The sequence below is a fragment of the Lissotriton helveticus genome, chromosome 2_2 (assembly GCF_964261635.1).
Source record: "Lissotriton helveticus chromosome 2_2, aLisHel1.1, whole genome shotgun sequence".
Lineage (NCBI taxonomy): Eukaryota > Metazoa > Chordata > Amphibia > Caudata > Salamandridae > Lissotriton > Lissotriton helveticus.
In genome coordinates, this window is record NC_136060.1 from 24,346,590 (window position 1) to 24,358,818 (window position 12,229).

Here is a 12,229-nt window from a genome sequence, read left to right on the forward strand (position 1 = left end):
GACATCGAGGCACCAAGATCCTCTCGGGTGGGCGAGTGGCCACTTAACAGATCCGAGAGGCGGGAAGTTTCGATGGCCCTCCAGCCGTCCCCGGACGCCTGGTATCGGTCACCCTCCAGCCTCCCTGGGCGCTGGCTCCACCCCCCTGCTGGGTGTCTGGACACCTTCATCCCGGCCCCTCTGACCCCCAGGCGCGAGTGTCCCGACATCAAACGCCGCCAGGCCTATATCTGGGCCAGCCCTGGATCAGGAAGGCAGTTGTATCTTGGAGTCGAAGCCCTGCTGACCTCGTCGCGGCTGATCCTGATCCGAACTCTTGCACCTGGAACCTTCGAGGCCCTGCTGACGCTGTCGCGGCCTGACCAAGCTGAACCACCTTCGAGGCCCTGCTGACGCTGTCGCGGCCTGACCAAGCTGAACCACCTTCGAGGCCCTGCTGACGCTGTCGCGGCCTGACCAAGCTGAACCACCTTCGAGGCCCTACTGACGCTGTCGCGGCCTGACCGTACTGATCCTCCTCCGAGGCCCTGCTGACGCTGTCGCGGCCGGAGCAACACTGAACGATCCAAGCACCAGTTGGTGCCAAGACTGTCCCGCTACCCCTTTTCCCCGAAGCCAAGACTTTACGGATCCCTCGATCCTTGCCTGCTACCCGATCAAGGACTTGCCTTACTTGCCTATATAAAGATTCTTGTGAACATTCCTCCTGTGTGGTGTCCTTCTGTAAGTAGTGTGATTGCTCTAGCTGGTACGATTGTAGGAGAGGAGCCTCGCCAAGGAGGCCTCCCTACGGCGCTCGGCCTATTCCATAGAGGGAGGTGGGTCTCGGGGCGGACAGTCAGACATAGTCTGTCACCCCTGGGGTCGCCTTTCCAACAAATAGCACTACTGCTGATTATAAAAGGCGGAACCTAGTGGCATTGGCAATGCTTGAGGTTAACCGGTCAATAACATGTATTGATTATTACTGGGTTTTTTCGCTACGAAATGTGTCTACCCCACTTGATGGTCAGAAACACTGAAATAAGGGTGAAGTCTTTCGTCAGAAAATACAAGAATAATCACTCCGAAACAAATCCCAACTAATTTTTAATACAGGCGCTGAAATGTTTGGGTAAATAAAAAACATTACAAAAATGCTCACACAAATTCTTATTCCTGAACATGTTGCTGTGTTTTTAACTTTGAAAGGTGTCAAACTCACTTGATGACCTGGCTATATATACTGACGTATGCGCATAGTTTTTCGTCAGCGTCACTGTAGTCACACACACCCTGATATCCTCATGCGTTTTTGTTAAGTACGCAGAATATAATTTCCCATGATCCTTAAAGTATTCGAATATACACCGTCTCTCCATACATACGCTTTAAAATAATTAAACGCGACATAAACTTCAGAATCTCCGATTTCATGAAGGCGGTGTCTGAAGTTAAAGCAGAACTTCCTAGACTTTGGTGTGCGTTCCTTCCGCTTCCTGTGCCTTGCCCTTTAACACCAGCCAATAGGCTTCAAGAAGCAAATGCGGGAATTGCAAAAAGTCAGTGTATTGCCTTATATGGAATATGTTGACGCATGCGCAGAAAGCATCCGACTGGTAGTGGCGGAGAGAATCCCCGGTACCGGGAAAGGCAACGTTTAGAAGCAGAGGAAGGCTGCAAGTCCCCCTAGCAAGATGACGATTCCCGGTCCATCGCCGGGGTTTTAGTCTGTGCCTGCCCCGTGTTAGGATGCTGGGACCTCAGCAAGGCTCCCCCGGGGGTGGCGGTGGCAGCAGCCCAGTTGGCGTAGAGGAAGATCGCACCATACTTGCTTCGTACGTGGAGCAATACCTGGACTGCGTCGAGTCGCTGCCTCTTGAGATTCAGCGCAGCGTCTCTCTGCTGCGGGAGATAGACACGCGTTACCGAGGTAAGGAGGAAGCGATACCGCCGTGTGCGAGAAGCGTAGTGTTCAGCGTACAACAGGTTGTGGGTGTCATCCCGGGGCTCACAACTAGAGTGGCATTGGTCTCCACGTCATACCGAGCTCATTACTATAGTGCCCGTCTGAAACTCCCCACACATCATCCTGGAGACTGGGTGTTTGAAGTGCTCGGTGTATGTGTCCACATCCAGTGTCCTCCGAGCCATGGGGAAACGCGGTTTCCAGTGTCTCGCCGCTCTGCTACACATCACGGCTGCAGCGACCCACAAGAAGAGCAGGATTTGTTCTTCTTTGGCTGTCAGGTGCGTTGTGACAGTGGCGATGCATTTTGGATACCGATGGTGAAGCCTCGTTACTCCATATTTGATTTTAATTTGGGAGACTCAGTTTTGTTTTCTTCATGATCCGTTGCACATTGTCGCAAGTGAATTGGTGGTCAGGGCTGTGATAGGCAACGAGAGAACCCCTCGACTGAAGTCTGTATTTATAGCATCAAATCCGCCATTTTGACAGCACAGCAGTGCTGTTTAGTCAGGTCGCATGTGGGGCTTGTGGCTAATGGTTTTCTGGAGAACTGGGGCTCTTTATTTGTTTTCCGTGATTTTAATTTATCCGTGTGCTTTATATTATCTCAAACTGTTTTGGTGTTCGAGTTGCTCTGCGGGGATGAGACCAGAGGGTCTTCGTGGCCTGCAGTTGTTTGGGAGGCGTTCTCTTTCCTGGCCTTTAATACGGCATGCCGCTTGAGCTCCCACTGTTCTGTTTACTGTGATGCATGTTGTGGTTCCTAACTCTGTGTGTGTGTTTTTTTTTTGTTCTCTATGCACAGTTTACATCGTTTTATTCCTAGGATGAATGGATTTTTTTCTGTCGGAAGCGGCCTGGTGGGGTTGGCGGTCTTCGTGTATCTAAGGTTGCTCAGCAATTTATAGTAGCTAGTTTGCTAAATCCGAATGGCAGGCTTTTGCAAGAAAGTCTCTGGGGTTGTAGGGCTTCTGTTGTGTCAAGCGTGGATTTCGGCACTCGGTGCACACGAAAGAGATGGGCATGGTTAGAAGTGTCTAATTCAGTGGTGTCAGTCTAATTCTGTTCAAGGACGGAGTCTGGGCGTGTTGGTGGTAATAGTAACTTCCAGGACACCTTTCTGCTCCGTAGGAGCCCCTCGTTGAGTGAAGTACTTAACGTCACTTTCAGTTGGGCCGGAAGTTGAATAGACACCCCTGGTTGCCTAGTTACCTGTAAACGTAGTGGCGGCCATTTTGGTGCGGGTAGATGCTTGTATGTTTCTTTGCAGTGTGTAGGAATAACGCGGAAGTAAAGTCACTGCTTGTCGAACATTTCAATACACCGTACCTTTTGGAATTACTTATAATTCTGAGCCCGTTTCCTACACCAAATCACACGGACGCGAGTGGATGAGACTGTACAAATATGTGCCCCAAACACTCTTCACGCCTACCTACCTCACGCTCCTTTTTATTTGGAAACGTTTGTCTAAATGTTGATGCGTTTTAAACATTTTGTCCTTTTACCTTCCAAATACGTTTTTTCCCCTGCAAATCCGTTTCGTTGCAGAAGACTTTCTCTTTAGTGATTTCAACTTTGACGTTTATAATGCCTCCTTTAGTTCATCACCATACTTGTATATTTAAGTTTTTGGGAGAAAAGACAGTCTCGCACCCCTGTCTGCCAGTCACATGCGAACATTTATGAAATATATGAAAGAATGGATAGCTATTCTAAGAAGGGTGCTGCACATTATATCTAAGCGGTACGAAAGGGGGTGGTGATGGACGGAGCATCTGAACCAATCAAACACGCACACCCAGTCAACAGATCTGGGTTTAATCCATCACTGTTCTTTAGTCCACTCTGCCACCCCAGTTCAGACATGACCATATGCAAATCAGTCTGACCCTGTGCCTCATGGGAACAGTCCACCCGAACTGCCAAGCCATGCCTTCCCTGGACCGGAAACAAGCTTCCTAGGACCTGTAATGCCAGAAACCGGTCCAGGGAAGGCATGGCTTGGCAGTTCGGGCTGGACTGTTCCCATGAGGCACTGGGTCAGACTGATTTGCATATGGCCATGTCTGACCTGGGGTGGCAGAGTGGAACCGTGATGGATTAAACCCAGATCTGTTGACTGGGTGTGAGTGTTTGATTGGTTCAGGTGCTCCGTCCATCACCACCCCCTTTTGTAGCACATTATATCTAGCATCACCTAACATTAACGACTTGGATGGTTTAAGGTGGTCAACTGTCCATTATCTGTTTGTGTGATCGAAGACATCAGAAGACGTTTGGTAATGGGGGGGCAGGGTGAATCACTTAGCACATTTTTGGAGTTTTATTCTAACTCTCCCGTATTTAAATCGGACCACATTAAAAAATATAACCCAGCCAAAGATTGAGCTTACCGACCACGATCTTACTATTCATACTATAGTTGAGCTCTGATACTTTTACCACCTCCTGGAGTAAGCTTTTATAGCTTACCGTTGCAACTTTCCAGAGACTTGTTCAGAAATTTTACAACTCTGACCTCTAAATGGAATAAGTCTGTAGCTTTGAAACTCCACAAGTAAATATCAATATCTACATCTACCAGGCATACTATTCGATAAACACCCCCAGCTACAAGACCTGGTCCAGTCGGTACGTTTTAGCAATGCAACTAGGATACTTGACATGTAATCCCAGACTTACCACTTGAACTTAATATGCTGGAAATAAACACTTTATTCTCAAGTTGGACAGGGCCCATAACACAGTGGCATTTTCCTTCAAAGGGCAGTCTCTTGGCCTTACCATCAGAATCGTTGCCCCTCAGTTGTGGTCTAACTAGGTGTGGTATAGTGGGCTAGTTGGAAACTGTGGAACCTGGACACGTGCTTTCTAATCCTGGCCCCTCCATTTGGCCAAATTGTGTGCTCTTGGGCAATCCCTTTTCAAACTTATTCCTCTGCTCCCTTTGAGGATGAGGTGTGCAAAGGCATTCTGTATACGTTGTTGTCGTTTCTGGAGTTTGGCTGAGGTTCCTGCGTAGAGAGCGTTGCCGTATTCCAGTCTGCTGCTGACGAGGTTCTGGGTGACTACCCCTCTGGTACCGGTGGAGATCGATCTGTAGATCCTGAGGAGCATGCAGGAGGAGGAGACATGGTTCACGTGCGGAGTCCAGGATGATTTCTAGGTTGCGTGCGTGGTTAGTGGGCGTCGATGCAGCTCCCAGTGTGTCCGGCCACCATGAGTCGTCCCATGCGGAGGGGGTGGATCCGATGATGAGGACCTTCGTCTTGTCCGAGGTCAGTTTCAGGCGGCTGTTCGTCATCCATTCAGCGATGGCCTTCATGTAGATTGGTTTTGGCGGTGGCGGGGGACTTGGTGAGGGAGAAGATCAGCTGGGTGTCGTCGGCGTATGAGACGATGTTGAGAGTGCGATCTGGCAATGTTGGCGAGCGCTGCCATGTATATGTTGAAGAGTGTCGGGTGACTTGAATAATCTACTCAACCTAATTGTCATGCTCTTGACCCAAAAACTAGTTTCAAATGATATGATTCTGGGCAAATAGTTTGATTCACTGAACTGCCATTTTCTTTATTATCACACATGAGCGCACCTTCAAATATGCTAGTTCAGCATGCCTGCAGTACAAAAAAACTATATTTTATTTATTTATTCAAAGAGTTTTTTATAGCGCTGGCTAGACCCGTAGGTATCGGAGCGCTTTACATAAGGTCAGAAAAGTTACAACAATAATAACAATTTACGTTACAACAATAATAACAATTTACGTTACATCAAAATATGAGACACATTAACAGGCGAGATCAGTAGAGAGGGAAGGGGTAGTGAGAGGGGGAGGAAGGAATAAGAGACAGAGGTAAAGTCAGCCTAAAGACTGAATAGGTAGGTGACAGCCAGTGAGGTCATCCGAGGTCAGTCATCCCTACAGCTCTCAAGGAAGCACCAACATGTATCAGTCAGACCGGTGTATAGAAAGGAGAACAAGGCAAAAGCAGAACGGCATGAATACAATGAAGGGGAGAAAAACTGTGCCCTATCTCCTCATTAGCTGAACAGCGCAGCTCCACCGGGCGTCGGACATAATCCTCGGACTCCGCTGTCCAGAAAGAGGTCATGTGTCCTCGGGTAATGTCAGAGTAGTGCAGGTGGGGGAGGGAGGCCATGGTCAAAAAGAGATCTAGAAGTCCTCTTGAGGGAATGTCAGAGTAGTGCGGGGGCGGGTGGGGGAAGGAGGCCATGGTCTAATAGATATTGTTTGATTTAAAAGACACAACCTTTGCTCCATATGTAATATGTTAGCCACATATAGGATACACATGATCCCACCTCCACCCCACACACACTTGCCTCTTAGGTCATTAACAGCACTTTCATAAGAGCGGGGCAGGCATGTTTCTCAAATCATGTTTAAAACATATCACCACTTTTAAAATACCTAACTAAAACGTGAAGTGGTAGCACACTGTCATTTCCAATCAGCAGATTTTACATTGAAATGGCCACATAATTTCCCACTGACATGCAGTTTTACAGATAAAACTATAAAGTGCACAAACAATAATCTTCGGAGATCGAGTTTCAGTAAATATTTGTCATTTGCTCATCACCAAGCAAAGTGTTCAGATTTTTTTTTGTTGCTAATATTTAAATCTTCATTTGCTTCACACTTCTCAATTACAACAAAGGGGCTTTCGTAATTCCTGCCATATTTTGAAATACTTGTACTATTCATTTACAACCTATTTAAACGGCATGTGTTAGAAAATAATACTGACATCTTACAGCCTTTTGTTTCACAGTGATTGTCAGAGAGCTCACTTTAATAAAAACCTCTAACTGTAGTAAGAGTAAGGAAAAATAACCTCAATTTTCCAAGCAGCAATGATTACAAACTCAAACTGCCGTTTTACCTCTTTTCTTGAAAAGACAGTAAATGTGCCGAGATGAAAACAAAATCCTGTGTTTCTTCTGGAGGTTAGCTGTAAGCTTGCATACATGTAAATGTGGGTGTTCGTCAGGTTTTACCCAGAGTTGGCGTTGCGTCTAGTATATCAAACGTATATGAAGAAATGTTGCACCCAGTTAGGCTTTCAGTCAGTTTAATTTTACATTTGCTCTGAAACTTTGTCTGTATTCTCCATCTTTCTTTGGCAACGTAAAACCCCTTCCTTTTCATGAATGGAAATGTAACCTGCTTTCGATTTCCCTTTTGGGTGGGGGGTGCTCGAGGTGGGGTGTAGAGTACTACCTGGGAGTTTGGTCTAGTTCACAAGAAAACCAAATACAGTTTGCTTGGTTCACATTCACATTGGAATTGCTGCAAATGTTAGTGGGGGTTTACTTCATTCAGTTTGGCTTTGCTTCGCAGCAAAACATATGATGCGATTATTAAGCGTGTTACTGCAACTATTCAGGACTTACGTTTTCATTTTATTTTCCCCCCCAGAAGTTTTAAATGAAATTGACGAGGTCTATGAACAGCATGTGAATGAAAGCGACCCTAATCAGAAAAAACGTTTACAGCAGCATCTCCAACGAGCACTAATTAGCAGCCAAGAACTGGGAGATGAAAAGCTTCACATAGTGACTCAAATGCTGGAGCTGGTTGAGAACCATGTCCGACAAATGGATGCCCATTGCCAGTATTTTCAGGAACCACCAGAAAATGAAAAGCCTATAGAGAAGGCTAAGCTGGAATCCTGCCACACTGAACGATCCTCCAGAAGAGCACGCCGGCAAAGGAACAGTGAGGGCAGAGACTTGAGCCACATGGGAAATGGGACTGACGAAGGTGAGGAGCCGCCACCGAAAGAAAAGAAATCCAAATCTACTAAGAAGAAGAAGCGGTCCAAGCCCAAACCGGAACGTGTTGCATCCCCCGTTGAATATGCTATAGATCCCAATGAACCTACTTACTGCTTATGCAAGCAGGTGTCTTATGGCGAGATGATAGGATGCGACAATGAACAGTGCTTAATTGAGTGGTTTCATTTTTCATGCGTTGGATTGACTTACAAACCGAAGGGAAAATGGTACTGTCCTAAATGTAGAGGCGATAATGAAAAGACCATGGACAAATGTTCTGAAAAATTGAAAAAGGATAGACGGTCAAGGTAGTATTTGATTGTCTTAGTCTTTTCCTTTTGTAAATTTCAGAAGATGTTTTTAAAAAACCTGCATAGGACTATGCAAAAACTTTAAACGTATATCCTCCTTTTTCCTTTGCTGAAGTCCAATCGCTGCGGTAGAGGTGCTTTACAACATTACACTTGTAGCAGTTAAGGGCAGTGTAACATTTCTTTGAACCCGTGCCCTACTTTACCCGTTCACTTATTTACGTATATTTGCAGGCAGAGGTGTTTTCTTTTTCTCCACGTTACAAAAGAATGGTTAATTGCTTTAGGCAGAAGCTTTGCGCTTTATATGAAACATTAAAGGTGTTTTGATTTATTTTTTTAAAAACATTTATTTTACTTTGAATTAGGGCAGAGGGAATATTAGACATAGGATAGCCTTTTCTAATAAACCGTCCAACCCCGCCAATTCGTGGTTGCCATACTACGCTTTTGTAGTCCATACCCATTGGCTAAGCAGTAATATGGGATAACCTAAACTTGGCCACTATAGTAAGAAATAAGCTCTGACTCCAAATGTATTCTAGTGACATAGGAAGAAGGTGGGGGGAAATTCGTCCGAAGCAACAGGGAGGTTTATACGTTTTTGTACACCATGTAAGTATTTTCAGAATTAGATAGCTAGTGTGATCATTTAGGCCTTGAAACCTTTTCAGATGTCTCCGTATTTTGTGTTCTAATAGAATAAATATTTAAGAAATATGTTTTGTGTTTTGAGATTTTTTCTATTGCCCTAGTGTGACTTAATACTGAGATTGCTATGCACGTATAAAAGTGATGCTGTAGAAGAGTAGCCATAATAAATCTGCTTAAGAGAAAGATTGCATTCTTCCAACAAGTAGCACCTATCCGAGCAGTATCTTTTTTTTTTTTAGTTGTTTCAATTTCTATTAACTATGCCATAAAAGGCAATAAATGCAAGCGTCATGCTATTAGTGTTGATTGATTCGTACACTGTGAGGGAGCACGGTGGACCGTAAACGATCACTCTTTGTTCCTTAATTCCCTCCCAATTATTGTGCCAAAAAGTGCCTCCATTTTGAAATGTTAGTTTTCCAGCTTTCTGTGCACCAGAAGGACCGGTATAACCAGCATAACTTGAGAATACATGCACATGGATACCACACAAGTGACAAGCTGCGCTCTACAAATCCACCTTACATTACATGTCCGATCTTGATCCCGGAGCAATTGACTGTAACTAGATGAGGAAGAATGGCTGTGGCTGAGATCATGGTTCCCCCATAATAGCCATTTTTGGAGATTGAACTAGACAAACGGTACTACGTATTTTTATACTTCATGTTGTTTTTTAACCTGGACTGACCAGCACAAACCTTCTAACCCCAGCAACACTGCTGCTTCACTACCTTAGGGTAGTTTAAAAAAAAAATCACCTCGTCCGAGCACCTTAGTCTCCTCATCCGCAGTCCAACGTTGCCTCAAGCCCATTGTGCATAGGTCTTATATTCACTCAAAATAAATCACCTATCCGCCTGACTGTTTAAATTAAAAATTCCTACAAGCACCTAAATCATTGTTAGCGTTGGACCTTCCAAAGTGCAACTATATAAATGTGAGCACTCTCTTTAGTGTCTGTGCATGGGGAGATTTTGGTTGTGGACGCGCAGACCAGGCTCTCAGAGTGAAATGGGAAAACCTCTCACCGTGTACCAGACTAAGCAGTTTACTTTCTTTGTATGCCTTTCTCAAATAGGCGTAAAGTAAGATGTACCTGTCTGTCCAATAACCTCGCAACAATTAAAGAATTCAGACATTTATGTTCAACTATCCTATTAGTTCATTAATTTTGTAGGCTTAAGAAAATGTAAGTAGTCCAACTGCCACCTCTTCCTAAACCACCTTTCTCAAAAACCTATGTAGAGTTGACCTTAAACTCTGCTCCTCTAGTATAATCAACCTGTTTGCTCTCGTTACCCTGCCACTAAGGGTATGTCTCCCAAAGCAACACCCAACGTCGTCCCTGAATAGCATGAACAATCTTGCCTTCAGGACAATATCAGCACTTCCAAATTATTGTTGGATTCCCCAATTAACTTATGGCTTCAATTAGAGCATGGCGAATGATCTGCTGGTCCACCAGGCCATCATATCCCTCGCTAACCTGGTGAAAAACTGCTCATCATACTTGAGATCTGTACTAGACAGGCAGTGATTTGGGCCATCAGCAGGGGCTCAGTGGCTCTGTTGAAGGAACTGATGCTTTCCTGAGCGGGTGTCTGGTTTAATGTGTCTGCTCAGCAAACGTTTGTTTAAAAAAAACAAAAAAACCCCAAAGTGAGAGTTTGTTGGAAAACCCAGAAATGCCCCTGGCAAGCTGGGTGTCTTATCTCGTTCGGAAGGGTTGTTTGTTTGGTGTACCTGTCTGGGTCATCCAGGCGTTCCCATGTGGTCCCGGACACAAAAAATGTACGGCAGAACAATCATCCTAAATTGGGTGAACCTTGTCTTCCAAGTGCTATTGGTCAAAGGACTTTGGTGTTGATAACTTGGCACTTCCCCCTAACTCTCAGCATCTGCAAAACTCTAAATATGTCCCTTAGACGTTTGAGTAGCTGCATTGGACTCTCACCTCAGAAAACCATAAATGCTGCAAACAAATGTGCACAGATGCCTCTACTAGTTGACTTTCTTTTATTATGTTGAATCCTAATGCTTCTAGATTTGAGTTGAGACCCCCCCACCTCTTTTTCAGATGATTAGTTCCCAAAACCGCAGTGATCCTTGTGTTTGCACTTGATATCTCATGGATAACATTCCCCCCCAAAAAAACCCCAATAAATCCTATATGTAAGAGTAATTTTTAATCCAACGAAGACTGAAGTTCTGGTATGTAGCAATGTACTTGCCACCCACATTAGGAGTTTGGTAATTCTTAATATGCCAATTTAGCTCCTAAACTGTATATCAAAGTGGATGCACAGCTATTGTGTCTCTTACCTAACTAAAGGTAATAACATTTTATTTGAGTTACATCAACAAGTTATTTTTTCTTCTGTACAAAGTCCAAATTGCATCACCCTACTTCATGCTGACATATAATCAACTGGTAAAGGAAACAAGGGAACCCTACTCACTTGGAGCCTGGGTATAAAGCTTTAAGAAAACAACAACGGCTCCTGTGGATAGATATATAACACTTATGATAAGTATTATGCACAATGGCAATGTGGGTGGTATGTAGGACGTCAAAGAAAGAAGCTGTCTACACACTTAGTCAGTCTGGTAGTAAATTTGCATAGTATATATGAACATAGGCTAATCATTTTTACATAACATCCGAAATATTGAAATACATAGTATAACAAGTGACGGTGTGTCCCAAGTGAATATATAAAAAAGCACCTACACTACTAAAGTGAAAAATAAATAGCATATAGAAAAAAGGAGGTTTCTATTTTTCATTTTGTTTCATTAGAAAGAGGCGACCAAGTAAAGTATATCCAAGTAAAGTATATCCAATCAATATACAACAGTTGGAGAATTTAAGCAACTATTGTACGCGGTCTGTCTCTTTTTAGCTGTCGCTGATGTTTCGACCCATGGTGGATGTCGTCGGGTCTCCTCAGGACGTCAATATGGGGACATCTATGGAGTGTAATGTTAGGGAAATGTTAGCTAGTGGGCCAGCAGTGTAGAATGCCTTCTACGATATAGAGTGGCAGTATCGCTAAAAAGCGTATCTGGGTGTACCTGAAGGGGGCTTGCGCTGCTAGGTATCAAAAAGTGGTGGCACCGTGACGGAAAGGTGAAAGAAAAACTCACAGGGATCCCAGCCGAGAGCTGTGGAATCATGATAAAGAGATATTCGTGTAAGAAGCTCATAACATTAGACCACAAGAGTCCAATGGATCCGTGGTACAATTGAACGTTGACTGCCTCTCCTGCCAGTCAACGTTCAATTGTACCACGGATCAATTGGACCGACTATATACACATGCGTGCCTGCTCACTTCACCCTTCTCAGGGGTAAGTGCTTATTCAAGCCATATTCTTTCTTTGTCACTCTCGTGGTCTAATGTTATGAGAGTCTTAAACGAATATCTCTTTATCATGATTCCACAGCTCCGGGCTGGGATCCATGTGAGTTTTTCTTTCACCTTTCCGTCACGGTGCTAC

General features: G+C 44.5%; 1 protein-coding gene across 2 annotated transcripts; it reads left to right on the forward strand.

The window, feature by feature from the left end:
• Nucleotides 1-1,546: 1,546 nt before the first annotated feature.
• On the forward strand, nt 1,547-8,791 carry ING2 (inhibitor of growth family member 2). 2 transcript variants are annotated; one of them, XM_078677997.1, is made up of 2 exons: nt 1,547-1,912; nt 7,402-8,791. In XM_078677997.1, exons 1-2 carry the CDS (start codon nt 1,732-1,734, stop codon nt 8,070-8,072), a joined length of 852 nt encoding a protein of 283 aa, XP_078534123.1. In that variant the 5' UTR covers nt 1,547-1,731; the 3' UTR covers nt 8,073-8,791. The 2 variants fall into 2 exon arrangements, with proteins under 2 accessions (XP_078534123.1, XP_078534124.1); XM_078677998.1 differs by lacking the exon at nt 1,547-1,912 and adding an exon at nt 2,038-2,229.
• The last annotated feature ends 3,438 nt before the right edge of the window (nt 8,792-12,229 follow it).

Bases quoted from the DNA above. Each gene is read 5' to 3' on its own strand.
- ING2 (XM_078677997.1), top strand. From the start codon at position 1,732: ATGCTGGGACCTCAGCAAGGCTCCCCCGGGGGTGGCGGTGGCAGCAGC. The intron at 1,913-7,401 runs GTAAGGAGGAAG...TTTCCCCCCCAG, and splicing joins GATAGACACGCGTTACCGAG to AAGTTTTAAATGAAATTGAC.